Genomic DNA, 22,493 nt, shown 5'->3' with positions numbered 1-22,493 from the left:
GAGAGTCTGTGGGATGCCCAGGCACAGCAATGCCATGTTGGGGGAGGCACCTGAATGGTTATTTTGGAATTTTCTTGTCCTAAATGTTGGCTGGCACAGATGAACAAGGGCTGGCCAGACCTCAGGGCTGCACATCTTTGGCAAGGTTTTGAAAAGTCAAAAGTGTAAGCTGATTTGGCTACAGAGACTATGTTATTTGTCAGGAGAAATTATTTGGCTCTTGGGTGAGAAGAGAGGGTGATAAAACCATCAACACATAAAATCTAGGTAACAATATGCTTTATTATTATTATTACTATAATCATTTAGATAGCTCTAAGTAGGTGCTTGCAGTGTAGCTTTATGCCAGGATCATTTCAACTCAGGAACTGCTCTTCAAATAACATTCATCAAATCTTTGCTACAGCAAACCAACACACACATAATCTTCATTCAGATGCAAGATAACTTGCATGTGAATGCAGGTATCAGATGCAAAAACTGTCAACACTCTTGATTCTCCCAAGAAACACTAACAATGTAATAAAAGCAAAGGTCTTTGCAAAAGGCATTCAAATTATAACCTGGAACTCTGCATTTCTGAGCAAAAGACAGACAAGGGGGAAAAGAGAATTTGCAGGCAACATGTCTTTTATACTGCCTTGTGAATGTTTTTCCTTAAGTGCTTTTTCTCTTGCTTGTATTAACATAATTCAGCTCCTGTTATATCCCTCCAAGCCAGAAGTTACCTGACAACCAGGTAACGGGTAAGATCACCATCATTGAAATGCCAAAAGAGGAATTATCAAGGTTAGAGTTGATTTTCTATCAGATGACCATAGTTGTTGCTATAGCTCACTGAATATGCACAGCTAAGTACCCTACTGGGCAGAAAATGGCTGCACCGAAGCTGCCACTTCCTTAACTATTATAGTTGTTGCCGGGCACCTGACACAATGTGCTTGACTTTGAGATTCTTTCAATATGCAAAATCAAAATCAAATTTTGCTGAGGCCCTCAGTAAAAACCCACAAAGGGTAAACTTGGCCTTCCCACTAAATAAAGCGGCAAAGAAGAAAAAAGACCTGCCCTACACGCCCCCATAAAGAAGAAAAAAAAAAAGGGGAGGCAATTCTATTTCTCTGTATAATCCTTTCTCTATCACATTCGAGTGTAAATGCTTGGTCTGCAGAACAGGTGTGCATCATATATAACAGTGCTGGTGAAACAGCATGTTCTCAGTGAGTGCAGAGGGCATTTTGCAGCATTTTCCTTATAGCCCTAAATCTTCTTTCCCTGTCCTCTTGCAGAACCCCACGATTTCCCCAGGAAATTGTGTGGAGCTGGTCACTGAACTGTTACCGGTTTCCAGGGGTGCCGTTCCTTGGTGACCTTCAGAGTGTATTGTTTCAGACTGGGGCAGTGCGTGAGGAACGCTTCTACCACCTCCTGGCTGACCACACAGTAGCAGTGGATCTCCAACAGATTTCTGCACTGCCTAGCCAGATCTACTAGCGAGGAATTTAAGTCCTCTGAGGACGTGGTTTGCAGCATCAGCTTTTTTAAAGTACTGCTGTAGCTCTGGGTGACAAACCTAATCTGATTTACCATGTAATTATAGGTATTAAGTTGCAGAGTGCTCACAGGTATATTCAGTTTTAGGATCCGTGGTATTTTGCAGGCAGGGACCGTATGATCAAACTCTAGGTCTACACAGAGTTGAGGATGCTTTTGACTCACAGCAGCCCAGAGTTCTTCTGAGATCACTGGTATATATTTGTCCAGGCGCTCACAGAAAATGTCTAAATGGGTGAAAGCTGCTCTTTCAGGCTTGAGCAGTTCCTGAAATACATCGTCAGACAAACTGGCATAGTAAACCCCCAAGGCTGAGAGTTTGGGACATGCTCTGAGAACTTTCCTAATGGTGTTTGGCACCACATTGCATACCAGGGTGCGGTTGTTGATAAATAAACTGTGCAAGTTTGGGTTGGTGGTAGCTAAGAGTTCAACAAGCTCATCATCAAGAGTGAAGGGCATTTTTCGAAAATCAATATGCTGAAGATCTATCTGGTTTTTAGTGTCACATATATTCCGTATGCCCTGGAGGATGTCCTGGCCAGAGTAGAAATAGGGGTTCTCCCCGTGGCACACAATGCACAGCTGCTGCAGTCTGTGGTTCTGTTTTGCCAAAACATCCAAGATGCGTGTCACATTCTTCCGGTTGACCTCCTTGGACTGGTCAAACACAATCTTCAGGTGTTTGATTTGGCTGAGGAACTGGAGCAGGCTCTGCAGCATGCCTTCCTCATCCTCTGAATCACAGCTGAAACGGTAAAAAACTCCTAGTCACTGTGAATGCTGAGCTGAGCAAACAGAGAGCAAATACTCTCCTTCACTAGTGTTTCTGCAAATATCAACAGATTCCCCAGACTTTTCTTCTCCCTTGATGCCTGGAGAGTCACTGTAAGGCCAAAGACTGAAGGAGTCAGGAGGCGAGAAGAGTCAGTCCCCAGAAAGTCCCATGAGAGAAGTGTGTGTCATGATGAAGTTGACTAGTTAGCAACTGTCTCTTGCCATTTTCAAACAGCAACTTAGAGCAAGGTACTAAGAATGTAATACTTCCTGTAAAACCCAAATCATCATCAGCAATTAAAAAACCCCAGCACATAATGCAATTGTCTCTATTATATATAAAGGTGCTAGTCATGTAAGATAGTATCATCACAGAGAAATCACAATTAATGCCAGTAATGTCACAGTAGAGTGGTGTGTTTGACAGGCACCGAAAACGATGATCTAGTTATGCCTGCAGAGGTTATCAGACATTAGAAACTCACTCCCCTTACCTGATCTCTGTGAAATGCCACACAGAACTAGAAGAAACAGCTGTAGCCCACTGTCTGCACACCTGGAAGACCATGTATCTATCTCGAAGAGAAAGATAATAGAAAATTTGGATGAGGATTTCTTCTGGTATGTAGTTCCACAGTTCTGGAATGGAAGCAGGCATTTTGCCAATTCAGTCAGGTTTAAAAATGAGAAAAACTTCCAAAACTGCAGTTAATTCTCAAAAGTCTCTGTTCAAGGGGAAAAAAAAAAAAAGAGACAAACACACATTAGAAATTATTTAACAAATCAAACCAATGCAACTAGATCACAGAGGAAGTAAACATTTTTTTCAAACTTGAAATTTCACCAAATTTTGAAATCAAACACAAAAATAAAGAAAATCTGTTGGCCAATTGTTTTGCACATTTATTTTAAATCAATCCTAAGAAACTTGGTGATACTTTTTCAAGAGTTAAAGATGTGATAAAAGCTTTGGGGGAAAAAGCACCTTGCTTCCTGCAGTGAGGTTTTGCTACTCTGAGTAATAAAAATGCAAGGGAATTTTCTAGTACTGCTGCACTGGTATTCAAAAAGCTGAGACAGATTTCTCAAACTGTGGGGAAAAAAAAACCCTCTTTGCAAGCAGAAGCTCTGCACAGAAAACAGCCCCACATATCCATTTTTTACTGGTAGTGAAACAGAAGGCCTAGAGTAGAAACTAGTACCTTAATTACAGCGGTCCTTGCCTGTAATGAGATGCAACAGCTTGAAAAAAGTGTTTTATTAATGTGACTCCAGCTCTCATAAATTGCATTTATACATATCTGACTTAGGAAAAGCATATTTTGATTAACATTTCATAATGCAAAAGAATAAACACTTGGGAAGAAGGCTGAGGTTCATAGCATCAGACCCTTACCTAAATTTTTCATTCATCATTTTCCAAAATGTTTTATCCATCTTCTAGATTTCTGCACAAATAAAACTACCAACATGACATTTCTTCAACCCTCTCATAAACAGGTGAGGGATATTTAAATGTAAACGCTCCCCTTCCTAGGCTAGCACTGGAGCATAGGCCAGGTCTCACAACCTCCCCCTGAATTCCATGGCATGCCCTCTTGCTTCTGAAGCCCCAGTTCCTGCAGTCACAGCATTATCTCAGCATCTCAGGTTTCATTTAAAAGAAAACCCACACTTCTAGATATCCTCAAAGTAGGGGAAGAGTTGAAAAACATGAAGCAAGCACAGAGTAGCAATGCAAAAAGCATAATGCGGAGAGGAACACAGTTGCACATTTTTCTAGAATACACTGCTTTGAAGCGTGACTCATTATTTTGAGGGTGAGACGGCAGTAGCACAGCAGCTATACTATCTTATCTACCATCGTATCAGTGACAACCCCCTTTCCACCCACCACCAAGCTAGAAGATCCAAGTGATGCAGTCCTGCTTCCTTCCTGGGAACTCACAGTCTTTTGTCATTTTCTCTGACAATCACCTTGACAGCTTGGACCCTGCTTTTTTAGTTTTAGCTGTTTTTAATATCATCTCTAGTACACGTTTGCCAAAATGCTGAACTGCATGAAATGTCACGTGTTCAGCTCCTTTCATTTTCATTACGTTTTTCCTTACAGCCCAAGCCCTTGGAGCCACGTAAAAAGGACCTTGAATCTTTTAGAAAGTAAGAGTGCATTTCTAGCTGTGGTGATTGCTTAGAAAAGCTTAAAAACGTGGCCTGAGAGCAGGGGGGCTGGCAGAAAGGCAAAATGATTAGTGTTACTTCAAGCAACCGAATGGCTTGAAGTCCGCGAGGAGCACGGTTCACGGTCTGCGGACGCTGCGGCTGGCTGGGGCCCACCTTGGTGCCTGCCCCGGGGAGGCCGCCGCGTTTGGGGCGGCTCGGGGAGCCGCCAAGGATCTCCGCGCTTTGTTCAGCGCATGGCGGAGGGCGGCTGCCGGTCTCAGGCCAGCAGGGCCCGCCGCGGCCTGGACAGGCACAGCCCCGGGAGGGGCACCGCGTACCTCTCGGAGCAGAGCCCGGCCTCGCTGCGCTGCCTGCCCGCGGCTCCCGGCGCCGGCTGCGCACCCGAGGGAGGAGCGGAGGAGGAGAAGCCAAAAATAACAGCGGAGGGAGAGGCGCCTTCCCTGCCCTCGGGGTGGGAGCCGGGACGCTGCGCTGTCCTTCAGGGGAACGACACTTTGAGAGCCCTGTCCTCCTCCTCCTCCTCCAGCACCCGTGTCCCCCACCAGCTACCCAGCGCCCCACTTCCCCGGTGGGCCCCAGCGCTGACCCACCGTGCTGCTCGGGGGAGCCTGTCCTACCCCGCCGTGCGGTCCCCTAGCAGACACGCCCTTGAATCCCAAGACCCAAATCTTGCACCAGCTGAACCCCACTGAGCCGCAGCCTCTCCCCTCACGGGCACCTTCGCTGCCCAAGTGGGATACACCAGGGTGAAACTCCCAAGCGCTTTGATTTTGCCACATGGGGTGCTCCCTGAAAGCACGCACCCAGCAAGGGTGAGCGGAAGAGAAACTCAGGTCTCAGCTACCTCCTCAATATATAGCGAACAGATTAGCTTCAGGGAGAAAATCTTTACTGGACATGAGTGGGTGATGGTCCCCACAGCAACTCGCCCTGTCATTCCCACCTGGCTCTGGGAGCCAGCACGTTTTTTGCAGGGGAAGGCTGGGATGTCTGGGCTCATTTAACCCCATTATCCCTTAAATGCATGAACTCAGGAGTTGCTTCTTAAACTGTCAGCCTGGTTTCCAGAAGTTCTGGCACCACCAGGCTTGCTGACCCTGAAGGGGACTGGGGGTGCTCCCTGCCCCCCAGGGCCTGACACTGTAAACCAGAGCACACAGGAGAGCTGGCCCAGATTAACCCCTTCAGGGATTTATTTCAATTATGTCTTTCCTTTGGCAAACAAATTAGTTTATATTGGTTTTATATGTATTTTAATATGTATTAAAATAGATGTAAATATATTTAGAAAATAGATATATATGTAAAATATTTTATATGTAAAATATTTTTATATATAAAATATTTTATAATGCTTTCTACTTTTGTTTGAAGTTCATTTCCCCAGAGAGTTTGCACAAACCAACTGCCAAGCCAGGGTGACAGCAGCTAGCATGAGGGCACAAAGTCTGGCCCAAGGCCCACGCCAGCTTCTCGCCAGCTGAGGACAAACAAGGGAGCTGCTGTTACCCCTCTGCTCGTGGGAGGCCATCTCTGCAAGACAAATGCAGCCTGGCCAGGAGGCTGCTACCTGAGCCTGAGCGAAGGAGATCCAAATCCAGCTCCTTGCTTTTTGCTTGCCACAGAACCTCTCCTGGACTTGGGAAAAGCTGCTTTACTCTCACTGCCTGTCCATTTAGTCTGTCAGAGGGGCACAGTGGAGCTAACAGCCACACCTGGCTCAGAAAGAGGTGGGAGATTATTCAAGTATTGTTGCAGGAAGGACTAAACCATAACGCCCAGCAGAACTCAGCAGCTACATTGACACCACCATCTTCCCCCTCTGGCAGGAGACCCAAGGACCAGCCCAGGCATTCCTACCTGCCTGCAGAGCTCCGCATCGCGCTGCTCTGCTTTTGCTAAGCAGAGTCCCAGAGGTCTCCTCTGTCAGCACTGCTCCCACAAACGCTGCCAGACGCCCTGCTTGCTTCTTTCGGGAGCTCTCCTCCTTCGCCCACTGCACTCTTGGACAGCAGCATCCCATCAAGCCTGCTGGATTTGCCTGGAGAAGGAAAGTCCACATCATTAATCCCTCTCCCCCCCTGAGCAAACGGACACTCCTGGATGCTGTTACAGATGCTGCAGAGTTACTGTATTCCTCAAATTATCCTAGGACACCTTCCCAAAATGAGTTCCAGGGAAGGGAGGGTTTAAGAGCAGAACTTCCTCTACTGATCAGTAATTACTACCCCAAACAATCTTTGTTTTCACTATTCCCTGTCGTTAAAGCAGATGAGTGCTGGCCGGGACCCATCAGCCTTGCGGTGCCGTCAGCCACAAGCTAAGCAGGGGGTTCAAGCACCCCGCTTTCCTCCATCCCTGACGGGCTAGGGGCACAGCCCCAGCCGGAGGCAGCCCTTAACCCATCCGAACAGTCATTTCTGACCACCTTACGCGTCCTCACCCACCCGAGTGATCAAGTGGCCGAAGCTGGGTGGGCATCCAGCTGCCGCCGGGGCCACCAGCCGCCCTAGGGCGCGGGGACCCGGAGGCGTCGAGGCTCGGCAAGACCCGCTCCGAGCTCCTCAGCGCTCAGCACCCGGCCTCGCCGCGGCCTCCCGTCCAGCTCTCGGCGCCGGGCCTGGGGTCAGTACGAGAAAAGCGGCAGATATTCACGGGGAGAGGAATGCCGCTCGCATTTCAATGGGGTGGTTTGGTATTTTTCCGCTGTTCCGCTTCCCGCCCTCCGCCCGCACACAGCCCGGCTCCCCCGCGGGGCCGCCGCCGCTAGGGCCGCCCGGGGCCCGCCCGGCCTGGCCCGTCCCGGCGGAGCAGCGGGCGGCGCCGCGCAGAGGCGGAAGCGGCGGCGCCGAGGCCGGGCGGCGGCGGTGGCAGAAGGTAAAGCCGCCCGGAGCCGCCGGGGGGGCCGGGGCTGCTGCGGGCGGGCGGCCGGGGCGGAGGGGGCCGGGGCCGCCGGGCAGGGCGCTCTGGGCCCCCCCGTGCTGCCCCGCTCGCAGGACGGCGGTGCCGGGGCGTTCTGAGGGCGGGTCGGCGGGCCCCGGCCTGGGACCGGGAAGGGACATCCAGGCAGCGGGGGAAAGGCGGTGCCACGGCGGGCGGGAGACCCCGGCCGGGCCAGGGCGGGTGCCTGCCACAGGACTGGCGGCTGCGCCGGCCGCGCGGCCCTGGCTCTTTCTCCTTAAAATAAAGCCAGCCCTCTCCCAGCTAGTCTGTTACAGGAATTAATAAGCGGCAGCCTGGCGCATGGCAGAGGTTGACAAAAAAGACAATGACGATGGCCGCATACATTACTTGTTGCCTGGGGTTGGTTTTCGAAAGCACCCCACAACACTGCTGCTGCTGCTCAAACCCCCGGCGAGGGACCCCCACCGCCGAGTGGCTGCAAAACTCGCCCACCGCGATAACACAGCCAAGGGCTCCTCACCTCAGCTTTTGCAAGCCCGCTGTAATTTCCCCAGCGTTTCCGAGTTTAACCAGGTGGTTCCTGAGGAGCAAGAGCTGGTCTGTGTGGGGAAGGGGTGCAGGGGCAGCGGGGTCCGTGCTGCAGTGACAGGAGCAGGATGAAACAGGGTCTGCGTACCGCAAAAGATAAATTGTATGTAAAATCTTTTAAATGTTCCATGTCTGTAGTTTTCTAAGATGTTGCTCGGATTTCTGTTACCCTCCTTCAAGACACTAGAGATGGGTGCCTAGATCCCAAACTTGTAGGTGTTTGGAGGCTCGGACCAGACCTGGACTGCAGCAGCAGTACATCCTCCTCTTTCTTCTTTACAAGATGCTTTTCTAAGAGGCCTGTGTGATGTGGGAGCACAGGGCCTGGAAACACTCTTGCATCCTGCAGGCGCTGCTTAAACTTACAAGTTCAGTGTGAATTTTACGATTCGCTGGTTATTTCCTGAACAAGTAAAAGGTGCCCATGCTGGGCACAGTTCAAGGTTATAGTAAGGAAAGAGGGTGGGCCATATGTTCCAGTGCTGTGTTGGACATGCTCTAAGGCATTTAAATGGTTCCCAGCCTCAGCTACCACCTGGAGGAGAGCCTGTCCCTGCGAGGTCATCCTTCTTGCTCTGGCAGCCCCTGGTGACAAAAGACCCTCACACCCACAATCTAAAGGACATCTGAAGAGCGGGACACTGTCATGGCCAGCAGTTTTACTGTCAGGCCATTGCTTGGCAGCCAAGGGAAGGCTGTTGTGGTTGAACAACAGAGGAGAAATCAGGAAGGAAGGGATGCTGATGAGGAAGCAGCTGATTGTGTGACAGAGGTGCAAACAAGTAGTCAGAGACAGGGCAGGACTTGGCACTGGGGCTGAGCCAAAAGCCCCAAATCACTTGTCACTATGATGTGATAGAAGGGCTGGCTCTGACCCCTGCTCTCTGTGGGAGCAGTTTTGGGGGACTTGTGGCGACCAGCTCATGGACACAGACAGAAAGGAGAGGTGGCCATGCCTGTCTCCTGGGTTGCCAGGTGCTCTCCAGCTGCCACAGCCTCAGCCTGGCATTGTCCAGTCTAGCACAGCTTTTCTGTTCTGAGTAGCCTGGGAGGTGTTTTGGTTTGTCTTTGCCTTGGGAGCAGAGTTAGGTGCAGCTGCAGTAGATGTAAGCACTGCATTAGCTGGCCAGCGAGGAACAGGCATGATGAGAACAGAGAGGTGGATGTGCTGTCTTCCAGGTGCATTGCTGCAAAAGGCAAATGATGGGAGAGGAATAATAAATAAGCTAGTATGTAAAGCAGAGGGATAGCCCTGAGTGTCCTGCGACATGAGCCCTGGATTCTGTAATGTATCCTTTAGTGAGGACAACCAGGAGACCAGGACCTCAGGCAAAATGCCTCTGTCTGCAGTGGGGCTTTGGTCCATGTGAATGTGCCACAACCAGGACTGCTGGGTGCTCCCTGGAGCATCACAACTGCACATCCTTAGACTGGCAGCTTAGCTGAGCAGTTGGAGGCAGGACTGAAACTCCTTTCTCTGGAGTCTCTTTGACTATAAAATGGACTCCAGCGGAAAATGAAAGCAGAGCTTTGTGAGCTGCTGAGTCTTTGGGACACAGTGTCCTGCTGTGCTGTGTTTCACAGAGTAACAATAAACTCCTCAAAGGTTACGCTTACTTTAACCACATCACCAGCTCCTCTAGGAAATAGGGGTAAATCCCCATAGTCTTGTCATGCTTAGTGTAAGCACTCACCTAGCATCAGGCCATTTTCCCTATGGTCTCTCAGCTCACCTGTGTGGTTTTGCAGGGTGCTGAAGATGGCAGGCAGCTCTGCTCCTTGGATCGGCAGTGCTTATCTCTTCCTCCAGTCGACATGCAAGACAATCGTTCTGCCATCTCTCTACGAAAGCTCCCAGAAGAAACCTAGTGTGTTCAAAGCACTGAAGCTGGCATTAGCAGGTACCCATCCTCTTTGATATCTTGGCATGCTGTCTCATCCCTTCACACAATGCCATGCCTTTCTTTAATCTCAACGCTCATGGGTAAGCAAAGCTGGTACTCACTGTATTTAGGAAAGATGAGAAAGCAGAGCAAGTTCAGCAGAGGTCCACCAAGCTGTTTGGGGACCTGGAGTGTTTGTCCTGTGAGGAGAGGCTGAGGGAGTTGGACCTGTTCAGTCTGGGGAAGAGAAGACTGGGGGACCTACCAGTACCTACGGGGAGAGGGAGATGGAGCCATGCTCTTCACAGGGCTGCATGGGGAATGAGGCAACAGGCACAAACTGAAACAAGAGAGGTAGACACCAGATATAAGGACAAACACTTTCCCCATGAGGACAGTCAAGCAGTTGTCCAGAGCAAATGTGTACTCTCTTATACTTGGGAATTTTCAGAACAGGACTGAGTAAAGCCCTGAGCAACTTGGTCTGACCTCAGAGCTGACTCTGCTTTGCATTGGAGGTTGAGCTAGAGACTTCCTGGGCTTCCTTCCAACTTGAACTATCCTGTGAGTTATCCTACTTTATGAATGTTTGTTTAAACCCATTTATGTAAGAGGGGAAAGACTGCAATTGCTACGAAATAAGATTTAATTTCTGTCTTTATACCACCACACAAACATGATTTCTACTTTGAGAAGTTGATTTTTAAAATTAGTGATAGCCACTATAAGTTCTTTTCTGATAGAAACAGGCACAATTACATTAGCTTCAACTGTATGTAACCCTATTTACATCAGAAGAGCACTTGAGTGCAAATGGCCATAAAACTATATTTCTCTATCCACTCTTGCACCAAGCTGACTTCAGAATAATAGTAATTTGAAGAGTTTATCATGCTTACCTAGAATGACCCTCATGGTTTTCTTCACCTGTCATACAGCAGAGCCAGTATTGTTTAACAGGGCTTGTGTAACTCTTCTGTTACTTCTGGCAATCATGAGTCTAGCCGTTTATCCGATATAGGCCTCCTCAATTTGCAGCCCGATCCAAAGATGGGAAGCAGCAAGAAGCTCGACAATTTGTCCAGTTAGGCTTGATTTATGGCTGCTTTGTGTCACTGGAATGTGAGTCTGCTCGCACATTTAAAAGAAACCCCACAAAACCACTAAATCCTACCATGTTTATTCATACTTAAAAAGGACGTGAAATCTGAAGCTGTCTGAAATTTCATGAAGAAATACGTGCAAAGTCCTCCCTTTTGAGGTAGCTTTACAGCTGTCTTGTACACCATTCATAAAGCTTTCCACATCTGTGCAGCTTTTCCCTCCCAGTCTTCTTATCCTGCTATGGAAGCTTTTGTTTAACCAGTGCTGATGAAAAACAAAGCATGAAGAAAGTTCTAAGAAGACATTTCTGCTCAGCCACAGTGAATTAAAACACCTCTCCGAGGTGCCTAGCCCTATGCCCCAGTTACACATCTGGTCCAAACTAAACTTTCTGATGCAAGCGGGACTCAGTAAACCCTGTAAAGCCACTGTTAGATCACATAGTTTTAAATGCCATGTCACTTGTTCTGCCTAATGTGGAGCATGCAGGTCTACTTTGCCTTGGGATTCTCCTCCAAGCACGTCTAAATACTGCCTGATGTGTGGTTTAGAAATACCTGATGTCATGCCAGTCTGAGCTGGCACCTCTGTCAGCCCTGTGCAACGACTAAGAGGTTAACTTAGGTCTGGAAGCAGTGCAGCCAGCATCCCACAGGCCTCTGCTGAAAAAAAAAAAAAAGAGAAAAACACATACTTTAAACTGTCAGCAGCAGCATAGAAAATCCCTGTGGAGACAAGGTCAATGTGCACAGCTAATCAAAATTAAATTTTGCTGGGAGAAGGAAGAATGAAGGCCTGACCAATTTCTGTTGTCTATGTCAATTGTGCTCTCCCTGCACTAATGTTAGAGAACACATCTCTGGCTTCTTGTTTAGATTTTACCGTGAATTAATTCTCTGTGCAAAAGAGATTAAAAAGTCAAGGCCCAATCTCAAGCAGCCTAAATTCCTGTGGCTATATCTATTATTCACCATTTGTGAGATGTGTTAAAGGCTCAGAGCCAGCCAAAAGTTACCTCTAGGCACAGAGTGGAGAGGAAACGCTGGGTCTTTCCAGGACCTTCATCACTGCATAAAACTCCACTCACAAGGACTGAAGTCTGACTGAGCACTGAGCTGAACTATGCGCTTTCAGCTATAAAACTTCGCTGTGCTACTGGTTTAGCGTAACCATTTCTGTTCTGGAAATGGGACCTTAAATGTAAAACCTCCCCTAATAAAAAGTGTTGAGATAATTAGCTGGGGTGTAGTACCATATGGCTTTAGTTGGAGCCCGTACTTCATGGGGACTGATGGTGATGGCAGCAAAAACTTAATCCTTTCCTCTTGGTTTTACATACAGGTTTTTTATCCCAGAGAACTTTATCAAAGAGAGAAAAGAATTCAAAAGCTACTCCATTGCAGGCTTGGCGGTGGATGGGAGTGGGTCTGGGTTGTCTGTCTCATGCCTGGATAGTGACTCTGCTCGCTTCTCCCTCCCAGACTCCACTGGCAGCGTGAATGGTGTGGACATGCTCAAAGTGCACTGCAGCCACCCACACCTGATAGTCCAGCTCAAGTTCTGCAAGCAGGAGAACTGCCGCCGGTTCCTGCAGAGTTACCGGGAAGGAGCACTCCAGAAGTCCCTCCAGAATCACCTCCAGCTCTTCTTGGCCATGACCACGGTGCCTCTTGAAATGGAGCTGAAGGCTGGCAGCGAGCACCTTGACAACATGCTGAAGGATGAGGATCGCTGCCTAGAGTGCATCTACGGAGAGAAGGTGAGTGGGGGAGGGAGGGAGGGAGGGAGGGAGGGAGGGAGGGAGGGAGGGAGGCAGGCAGGCAGGCAGGCAGGCAGGCAGCAGTGAGGAGTGGTAGCACAGGTCTCGGGAAGGTGGCTGCAAATCTCACCCTGCTGCAGCATGCTGCGTTGTTGACTTCTCCATCCTTCAGTTCTCAACTGTCATATGGAGAAACAGCTCTGTCCTTCCCCAGGAAAGAGCCATGCGCTGTTCTGGAAGGGCAGTAGAATTACCTAAAACAGCCTACAGAGATCCTGCTAAATCACTGTGGTTTCTGTGTATAACAATTAGTATGGCTGTTATCACCACTAAGGCAAGGAATTATAGAAGGTGCAGTTGAGAGCACAAGCAAGTGTGCCTCAATACACCCGTGAGGCAGGCAGAGAGGACAGCAGTCCTATAATCATTGCTCAGCACCTTCCTCCCCTGCCTGGCACACCACCTCCTCTGAGAATAGTAATGGTAACTGCACCTAGAAATGAGCATGAGTGCAAACACTCTGCACATTATCCCAGCAACTTGTGACAGAGTGGGGACATGTGGCATCAGAATAGGCTGCCCTTCTGAAGGCAAAGTCTCTCTCTTGAGGAAAATATTTCTCAGGGGAATGGGGGGTATTTAGTCTAGAGAAGAGGAGGCTGAGGGGAGACCTCATCACCCTCTACAACTCCCTGAAAGGAGGGTGCAGAGAGGGGGGACGAGTCTCTTGAACCAAGTAACAAGTGATAGGACAAGAAGGAATGGCCTCAAGCTGCCCAGGGCAGGGTCAGGCTGGCTCTGAGGAAGGATTTCTGTGCAGAAGGGGCTGTTGGGCGTTGGAATGGGCTGCCCAGGGCAGGGGGGGAGTCCCCATCCCTGGAGGGGTTGAAGAGTCGGGCTGACCCAGCACTGAGGGATCTGGGGGAGTTGGGAACAGTCACTGTGAGGTTGATGGTTGGACTGGAGGAGCTTCAAGGGCTTTTCCAACTGAGATGATTCTGTGATATCTAACGCCTAGCTCATTGCACACTTTGGCACTGGCACTCTAATCCTGCTAGCAAAACCAGTGTGATCTTGTTATCTCACCACAAAACCAAGGCACCTGACATGATTAAATTCACTGCTTTTCTCCTCTTTTTTTTTTTTCCACCTGGAACTAGCAATACCTTATAGCTCCAGTTCCCTTTAGATGGTCCTGAGAAATCAGTAGTCACTGTCTACTCAGGAAGATTAGGCACAAAAACATGTTTTGCCAGGTTGCTTCTTTGCAAGCACAGAGATTGAAATGCCCTAAACCAAACAGCACGTGATATCCCATACCCTGTTGACTTCTGCTTGCTGCTCCCTCCTGCTGGTGAACTAGCTGACTGGACAAGAGAGCTGGCTTACTCTCAGTTCCCCAAAACTGACTTGGTCTGACCGCTGCCTAACAGTGCTACAGTCAGGAAGATGGCACTACAGCACAGCCAGCAGTGGCTGAGGGCACTGCTGGGTACCTGCTGTGTGTGAGCTAAACACCAGACTGAGTCAGAGCACTCGCCAGGTTTGGCTCTTCCCATGTGCTTTGCCCTCTCTCACTCCTTTTCTCATTACCTGCTTTTTGGAGGTCTGATTTTTTTGTTTTTTCTGCTTTACCTGCTTTTTTTTGAGTTTTCTCTTGATTAGTGAGAAAAACTGTCTTGGAGAGGATCCAGGAATGACAAAACTTAGGTAATGGAGGGGCAGAGAGAGAGAATGAGGGGTAGCAGGAGCTGCCTGCTTTGGTGGCCGTGAGCTGTTGGACCAGGTAGTCCTACTCTGTGGATCTGACCCTCACGTGGAGTAAGTCAGAGGCTACTTTGCCTGTGGTGCACCCTAATTCTTGCAGAGGGCTGCTGAAAATAAACATGGACTAGTAGGAGTTTTGTGCAACCTGTAAGCACTCACTGCTGCTTGTGCGTATCCCAGGAGGGGGAGATTGCCTATTTCATGTCACATTACAGATTCAAATTCATACATTTACAGCAGAATTCCATTAGACTCTCTCATTTGATCAGTTTACAGCTCAGGCTATAGCCCTCTCATTGTTCCTCTCTTGACACCATCATCTTAAGCTGCACCTGATATAAGCATCAGCAGCTTTGCGAGATGGTGAACTTGGCACAGATCACTGATGCTGTTTGTGTTACAGCCTGACCGCCTGCGGGATGAGGAAATCACAGAGCTGGAGGAGTGCCTCAAGAGCCTGATTGTTCACCAGAGCATCAACAACAATATGGCTGTAAAAGACTGTGCGTCTCTAAACTCCCCATCTCTACTTTATCCTTCTCAAGGCAGCTCCCTTTCCTCACAAGCCACCTTCATCTTTCAGGGACAAGAGTTTGGTGAGTAGCTAGAACTGACCATGAGAGCCCTTGGTGTTGCTTGCCTCAAAGCCCAAGAGGGAGGATTAACATGACTGCATACTCGGGTCTACCTGAGACAAATCAAAGATTTCTCAGCACCCATTAAGGAAAGAATTACAGTAGTCCTAAAATACTGCCATACTGCTTTAGATCAGGCCTCAACCTGTTTTGTTTTCTGGGGTGGCACAGAACCAGGTGCTGCAGAGTCTGTGTCCCTTCCAGGTTCCTCACATTTTAAAAGTCCTTAATACTGAAAGGAAGAATACAGAGTAGTTTGCTCTTTCTCCACATCATTTGGTTGAGGTGAGGTAATAGCATAGGTTGGATCAGACCGGGAAGTCACTACGGACACCATCAGCCCTGCTTTCAGCTGGGACTGCTTTGTCCAGGCTCCCTGAAGCACACCAGCTGCCTGTGGGGCCTGTCCCCTACAGAGAGGTTTCTGACAGTCTCACAAAACAATTTTAGATTGACATCAGCTAGAAGCTGTGTGTACAGTCTGCAGTGCTAAACAGCCAAGGAGAGCACTCCCGTCTGCATTTCAGTATTTTGGTAGGGAAGAGAGGGCTTGATTGGAAAGGCCTTGCTGAGTTGCTTTTGAAAGGCTGAAACAGATAAAGAGAATGTCCATCAGAAAAAAAGTGAGCTCTGGTGAACCACAGGACTGTCCCATCCTGGGGGAGAAAAATAAAGGACAATAGGCATTGCCAAGCTTGCAGGGTGCGGGCAAGCCCAGGTACTCTGATGTTGTGGAGGATTTCAGGAAGGGAATGGCCTGAGCAAGGCAGGGAGCCCAGATGTGCCCAGATGTAGGCAGATAAGTGTGTCACCACGTGCTGCAGTTTACCATTGGAGGCATCAGCACTGCCCTGGGGGGTGGCAGACTGCGTGGGGAGCAGACCTGTTCAGCTCCTACCCAGAGAGCAGCAGACACTAAGCGGTGAGGCTCACTCCAGCTGGTTTTCCCTTTCCAGTGGTGGAGGAATGCCATCAGAGCACACAGACCCATGGTGGGGCAGAGCCCCTTTAGCTGCTTTTTTTTAGCCCCTTCACTGCTCTTGCACTTCTGCTCCATACTCACAGTGCTGCCCTGGTGCTAAAACACCAGAGGACAAGCAGAGCAACTCCACAGCAGTTTAATAACGTGCTGTGGACACTGAACAGACTGCCCTGCTCCATAGAATATTGAGCAAAACTTGGACTGGCCCAAGCTGTGTCTTATCAGCCATGAAACCTCTGTGTTTTACCCGCCCTCTGTCCCTTTCAGCCAACAGAATGCTCACACCAGACGACCACCAGAAGTTTGCCAAGCTCGTGTCCAAGAAATGGAAACAAGTGGGTCGCTCTTTGCAGAAGAACTGCCGGGCCCTGCGTGATCCTGTCATCGATAACCTGGCCCTTGAATATGACCGAGAGGGACTGTATGAACAAGCCTATCAGCTGCTTCTCAGATTTATCCAGTCAGAGGGGAAGAAGGCCACAATAGCGCGGCTGATCGCAGCCCTGGAAGAAAATGGTCTCATCAGCTTGGCTGAGGAGCTCTTGGGCCTCCATTCCAATGAGGACTGCTGCTAGAGCCCCAAGGGTAGTGGCATTGCTAAGGGCTTTCTTGCTTTAGCTAGTGTATTGGGACTGCTGCCAGCATCTGGGAATGTGAAGTCCTGAAAATCACCACAGGTTTCCATGTAGGTGGGAATGCCCAGGGGAGAGGTTTTGTGCTTGCAGAAGCCAGCATGGACCTCAGATGTTCCTTATTCTGTCTCCAGAAGTCAATGTTACCTTCCCATGCACTGGTGAGAAAGGCTTTCAGCCTGACTTCTTTCAGGACTGAAATGTCACAGGGAAACAGCCAGACAGTTAGCCCTAGGGGAGGGTGGCAGAGAGGAGGAAAGCAAGGAAGGCATCTCAGAATTTCTCTGGGAAGCAGACAGTGCCACTGTTTCTCAAGCTGTGACCCAGGGCTATCACCCAGAGAGCTGCAGTATATTTTTTATATTGAAGACATTTATGCCCTCAGGCATGGCATCAAGCAAAGACAGAGGGGAAATTAAGGAAAAGTCAATTTTGTATTGTTTTCCTTCATCGTTCCCCAGACAAGGAACATCTGTGGCGAGTGCATCTGTCCTGCCCTACTCTAGCTGCTTCCCACCTCTCACCACCTGAAGGTTTTCCTTTTACCTGGGACAGTCATAATCTTCCACAGGGCACATGATTGCGGCCATGGAACAAATTCCAGGCACTGAACAAGCAATATGGACAAACACAAATTCAGAGAATGATTCTCAACTTTTTCTGGACCACGGTGGACAATAATATATCGCACTTAGCTCTGTCCCACCAACCTGAGGAAGCCTGCATCTTGAAAAGCAAAACACAGTGCTGGAAGGAAAATAGTCTCCTAGTCAGCAGGTTACCTGTGAAGTGTAGATTGGAACTGCTGCCCTAAGGTGTGTCACAGCATCAAATACCATCCTGACCCCAGCTCACAGAGCTGAATAATCACCTCTGTCCAGCTGGCTGCTAGTGCCTTCACTCACTTCTTAACTATCTGCCCTTGGCCTGCCGAGCTCACCGGGGAGGTTGGCTCATGCCATCACGTCTCACAAGAGTCGGGATTTGCAGAGCTTTTCTCTGGCAGTGTTGTCACTGTGTGACAATTGGGCATCAGCTGCTGTGCCTGGATTTACCTGCCCTGATTGTCAGGGTTAAAAATGGCTTAAAGGACAAAGCACCCAAACCCCAGGGCTGAGCTGTGCTTTTAGTTCTGGTGAGAGAAGCTGACTCCCTCCTGGTACAGCTGATGCAGACTGGAACAGAGCAGAGTTTACACCTTTGTCTGTAACAAAGCAACGAGAGTCTAGCATGACACGGGTCCCATGAAGCACAACAGCAGCTTGATACCTTTGACATACTCCCTATGTTTTCCTGATACGTTTTTACTTATCCTTTTTCATTAATTCTAGCCCTCTTTGCCCTTCTCATCTGTGGGAAGATCCAGGGGGCATTGGAAATTATTTCAGGTGCAGAGGGTGGCTCTGCCAGCACACGTAAAGCCTGTGTGTGCACACAAGTATCGGGCCACTGGCAGTCGTGTTAGGAACAGCTTTCAGACAGGCAAGCCCTGATGGCCTTTTAAACTACTACTCACATCTTAATCCTTCCTGGAGTCAAAGCTGTAATTTGGTGAGGAGGGATGCAACATGGGATGCAGGTGTGGGCTCCTGGGGCTGGTGCTGCTCCCTTAGCTTCTGCTGAAATGCATGCTGTGAGCATCAGCTAACTGAAGACACAGATCAGGACGATTTAGATGGCCAGCTTCTACCCAGTTAGGGTCCATATGCCTCAGAGGAGATAAGCATTGTGTTCCTCAGTGTAAGCCTGAGGAATCTGGCTGTTTTTCTGCAGATTTTGAATCCTCAAGGTTAGATACACAGTGTGGAAAGGAAGTAGAGGGGATTAAAGATGGGGAGACTGTTTTCAGGGTGTGAGTGAATCTCTTTCCATCTTGCCCTTAGAATCAAAGGAAGCAGGACTTCATGTGGGTACCACCACTACAGACTGTGGCTCTGTGACCTTTTATTGAGCCATTATATTCAGTGCTTTTGCAGTCTTACCTCCACCATTCCTGCTCCATGTCCTACCCTCTCCCTTACAGTAGTACTAGTGCTCTTCCCAAAATGAAGCAATTACCTCTCCGACAGTTTTGCTTTTGGGACCAGCACAGTGATGTTGATCTTAGTTAGTTTAGGCTGCTGTGGAAACACCTCAAAGCATTTAGCTTTTCTGCCAGACCCCAACTGGGGAACTCTGTTTGGCAGCAACGCACCTGGCAAATGCTATTTAAAAAAAAAACAACAAAAAAACCCCAGAAACTTGAAAATTACTTTAACAGCAAAAGGATTTGCTCTTGATTTTGCAAAAATGATTTTTCAGAAAACAAGGTCATATGCATAGCCTGCTGTCTCATTTGTAATGAATATTTCTAAGGTCTTAGCAAGCTATTCATGTGCACAACTTCCATATACAGTTCATAAGGCAGCCACTGAGTAGTGAGAACTGCTAATTTCTACAGCATCAGTTAATGCTCAAAATGAGAAAGGCTTATTATTCAGCATCTACTTCAAGTCCAAAAAACTTCTTTGCTGCTGTTACTGTATTACAGAGGACTATGCATGAATGATTTTTTTCTTAATGCAAACCATGTGTATTTTTTTCCTCTGCCAGCAATTGGCATATGTGTTTCCTCTTACTCACAGATTCCCTCTCAAAAGTGCAGTTAAGTGCTGGAGCTCCTGGCAACCTTTCTGGAATATCATCTTTAACAGCATTCACAGGTGCCTTCATTGCAGAGACTCGAAGAAAAAGGGTTTTCTAGTGATATTCCATGGTGGAATTGTCTTGAGCACATGACACGGTTTGGGACCATAGCAGTGGCCGTTTTGTACTCTTTCCCTTGATCAGTCATCATCATCACCATCATTAGATGCAATGAAAACTCAACTCTGCTCTCAAGAAGACTCCCTCCTGCTAAAAAAGTAGGGTTTTTTTTTAATATTATCTGACACAAACATAGTTAGAGACAATTTTCACAGAAGCCTTAGAATGAAATAGATCAATTGGATCATGAGTACATGATGTCATTTGCATCAATTTGGCATTTTGCTGGGGCTCGACTCTGAATTTACTCTGTTTTACACAGAAGATTTTACAGCAGTTTTACACCACTCTGTGAAGACAAGGGAACTTGTATCACACAGGGAAGGAAGAAGCACTCACAGAGGAAAAAACATTAGCAAAGATTTGTTGAAGAAACTAGAGGCTGTCTTTACCTGAATAGTAATGCAATGAGTGGAACTGAAGACAGAGCTGGATGTTGGGGATACTTGCTGATACACCAGAAGCTCAGTGCTATATGCTAGACCAAGGGCTATAATAAGCACCCCTGGTGACTGCCTGGCTATCACACCATTGGAAGAGAAACATACTCACACTTTCTTCCTTGCCTGTGCAAAGTTAGCTGCACACATACTGCACCTACTCAGATGCCAAACATGCAAGCGACGCTCCCTTACTACTATTTATACCAATTAGCTAATGTCTAGTGTGTGAGAGAGGCCACGGGCAGTGCTGGTGCTGCTGAATTTGGCCTTATTCCATAACAGCTCTTCTCTATGTATTGAGATGTCTGGGGGGAAAAAAAAAAAAAAAAAAAATCGGTGGGGGTGTTTCAGAATCAAACATGCAGCAAACCAGCACACAATATTAAAAGCAAATAAAGATGCTAATCAGTTGCGTATAAAAAAATGAAATAGACAAAGTATAAAACAAAGAGCAAAAACCAAGCCAAAGTGCGCTTACAGGAAGGGATCCAAGAGGGCTTTTTTGTGGTACAGGTTGTTTTTGTAGTTTTAGCAATGTTTCAGATTTGAAAGAGGCTCCTTTCAGTCTGCCAGAAAGAATAAAAGATCTGTCCAAAGGAGAATTTGAATGATTTGTTTTGGCATAGCTGTGCTACAGTGTTCAAGTCGATAGCAACGAAGAGGAGAGTGAAAGGTAAAATGCTCACCAGATACATTTTGACACGAGGCATCTGATAGAAGTAAACCTGAGAGTATACCCTGATACAAAATTGTCACCAAGGAAAAATACCAAAGTGTTCTGGAGGGCAAAGTCAGTGAAAGGCCAACATTAACCCTCTTAGATGCTTATTAAAAATACACCATAGATTAATTCATCTGCTGAAGACGAGAGTGCACCTTCACGGCAGATAGGAAAGGTGCTCTCTTTCAGCAGCTTCAGTTCTCACATGCCACAGCTGCTTACAGTGGACCAGGTCATCAGGTGAAAACAGTATTTGACTGAAAAATAAGGAAAGGATTCAGCATTATTGATCAGAAGCACTTAGAAATCATGAACCGGGCCTTAAAGAAATCATAAAATTGTCTTCTGGGTTTTCATAGCAAGTCAAATTTAAAAACAAATGTTGACAGCTCGCAGCAACACTTTCCAGGTTTCCATTTTCAGCTTCAGCCCTACCGCTGGATTATTTTTAATGCAAAATGGAGTGCTAATGTCACAGCACTGCACGTTACAGAGCTTTAGGGAAAAATTAGAGCCTTCAAGTAAAACAGTTTGCTGGAGTTTCATAGCTAGGAGGTCTCAGAACTGTAGCCATTCCAAAATTTGGGGGAAGCTGAGAGAAAACAGAATATGCTTTGCACCACTGTCAAGATGTGGAAAATGTAAGGCCAAAAAGCCATGTAGGCTTAGAGATGAGGGAAGCCTCCTGTCCAGAGAAGGCGTAGGTGCTTGGTGTGGACACTGCTCCAGACAAAAGTCTTTTCCCAGTGTGAGGAAGTTGCAAGGTTTTTCCTTACCTGTTAATTTTACCATTCATTTCAAAGTCCATTTCAGCATTGAGAAGCCATCCTGCTGCCTGGGTGTTGCCTCCCCTCTGCAGTTTTGAAAGGTACCTTAGAGTCACCTCCAAGTCCCACCCCAGCAGCTGCCCACAGACTCTGAAACCGAAAGTGAGCACATAGAGCAATGAGAAGCCTCAAATTCAGTTAAACTGCTGATTCAGTTCAACTGAAAATTCTGGTATAGCCACGAACCTCTGGTATTGTACACATCAAACCGAGGAGATACTAGGATGGGCGTCAAGAGAGTTTCTTCAGTCTAACCCACATGCTGGGAGTGTGTACACAAAATTGGTGAGGTACAGTGCTTTATGCCGGACAAGGGTCTGGCCATTTGTCTTTTGGACAGAGATGGGCTCCAACAGTGAGGCAATTTAAGGCCTAGAGTCAAAAAAAATTTTTTTTTTTTTCTTGTCTGGATTGAATTTTAAAGCCACTGAAGGAAGCCATACATCTCTGGCTGAAATCCATAGATGTGTGATTAAGTCCTTTAGTCATCAGTGGAAAAATCCCTTGCTGGTCTTCTCATTCCAAATTTCCATGATATTCAGCATCAGATCTGGATCGGCCATCTACAGCTATGGACTGCAGTGCTATGTATACTCAGGTCTAGGACGTTCCACCTCCAAGGAATTGTCTTTTATAGTAAAAAGCACTTTGGTCTATTTTTTTCTCCATTCTTTTTTATAAATAAATATATACTTTTGATGAAAAGTGCCTCAGAGACTTTCATTAAACACTTAATGCAGTAGTAAGAAAGGAACTCACTGATGTTCTGGCCACATTGGCTACCACCAGCTCTCAGAGGAGCATCAGGCTGAAGTGTCTGGGTGCACATTGGTCCTGCCCAATGTCACATGTTTCTGCTGACATGCCAAGGCTGGTGTCCTGCCTGCAAGTTAATGGCTCTGATTTCAAGTCAAAACCAAGCTAAGCC

General features: G+C 47.7%; 2 protein-coding genes across 4 annotated transcripts; one reads left to right on the top strand and one right to left on the bottom strand.

Moving 5' to 3' along the window:
* Positions 1-272: 272 nt before the first annotated feature.
* On the bottom strand, positions 273-7,328 carry FBXL8 (F-box and leucine rich repeat protein 8). Of its 3 annotated transcripts, XM_074913610.1 has the most exons (4): positions 6,963-7,328; positions 6,376-6,556; positions 2,826-2,970; positions 273-2,302 (listed from the first exon to the last, which is right to left on the bottom strand). In XM_074913610.1, exons 2-4 carry the CDS (start codon positions 6,536-6,538, stop codon positions 1,327-1,329), a joined length of 1,284 nt encoding a protein of 427 aa, XP_074769711.1. In that variant the 5' UTR covers positions 6,539-6,556; positions 6,963-7,328; the 3' UTR covers positions 273-1,326. The 3 variants fall into 3 exon arrangements, with proteins under 3 accessions (XP_074769711.1, XP_074769713.1, XP_074769712.1); XM_074913612.1 differs by lacking the exon at positions 6,963-7,328 and having other exon boundaries at positions 2,826-2,903; positions 6,376-6,523; XM_074913611.1 differs by lacking the exon at positions 6,963-7,328 and having other exon boundaries at positions 2,826-3,056; positions 6,376-6,507.
* Positions 7,329-7,361: 33 nt separating this feature from the next.
* On the top strand, positions 7,362-22,270 carry TRADD (TNFRSF1A associated via death domain). Its single transcript, XM_074913469.1, has 5 exons — positions 7,362-7,392; positions 9,757-9,908; positions 12,476-12,753; positions 14,924-15,116; positions 16,405-22,270. Exons 2-5 carry the CDS (start codon positions 9,767-9,769, stop codon positions 16,710-16,712), a joined length of 921 nt encoding a protein of 306 aa, XP_074769570.1. The 5' UTR covers positions 7,362-7,392; positions 9,757-9,766; the 3' UTR covers positions 16,713-22,270.
* Positions 22,271-22,493: the final 223 nt, after the last annotated feature.

Source organism: Athene noctua, chromosome 9 (genome assembly GCF_965140245.1).
Source record: "Athene noctua chromosome 9, bAthNoc1.hap1.1, whole genome shotgun sequence".
Taxonomy (NCBI): domain Eukaryota; kingdom Metazoa; phylum Chordata; class Aves; order Strigiformes; family Strigidae; genus Athene; species Athene noctua.
Note: the sequence above shows the minus strand (reverse complement) of the source record. Positions and strands in the feature narration are given on the sequence as shown.

Excerpts from the sequence above, each read along its gene's own strand:
- FBXL8 (XM_074913610.1), bottom strand. The coding sequence starts at position 6,538 with ATGGGATGCTGCTGTCCAAGAGTGCAGTGGGCGAAGGAGGAGAGCTCC. Across the intron at positions 2,971-6,375 it reads ATGCGGAGCTCTGCAGGCAG|AACTGTGGAACTACATACCA; the intron begins GTAGGAATGCCT and ends CTTCCATTCCAG. Across the intron at positions 2,303-2,825 it reads TGGCATTTCACAGAGATCAG|CTGTGATTCAGAGGATGAGG; the intron begins GTAAGGGGAGTG and ends TTACCGTTTCAG.
- TRADD (XM_074913469.1), top strand. The coding sequence starts at position 9,767 with ATGGCAGGCAGCTCTGCTCCTTGGATCGGCAGTGCTTATCTCTTCCTC. Across the intron at positions 9,909-12,475 it reads ACTGAAGCTGGCATTAGCAG|ACTCCACTGGCAGCGTGAAT; the intron begins GTACCCATCCTC and ends TCTCCCTCCCAG. Across the intron at positions 15,117-16,404 it reads CTTTCAGGGACAAGAGTTTG|CCAACAGAATGCTCACACCA; the intron begins GTGAGTAGCTAG and ends TGTCCCTTTCAG.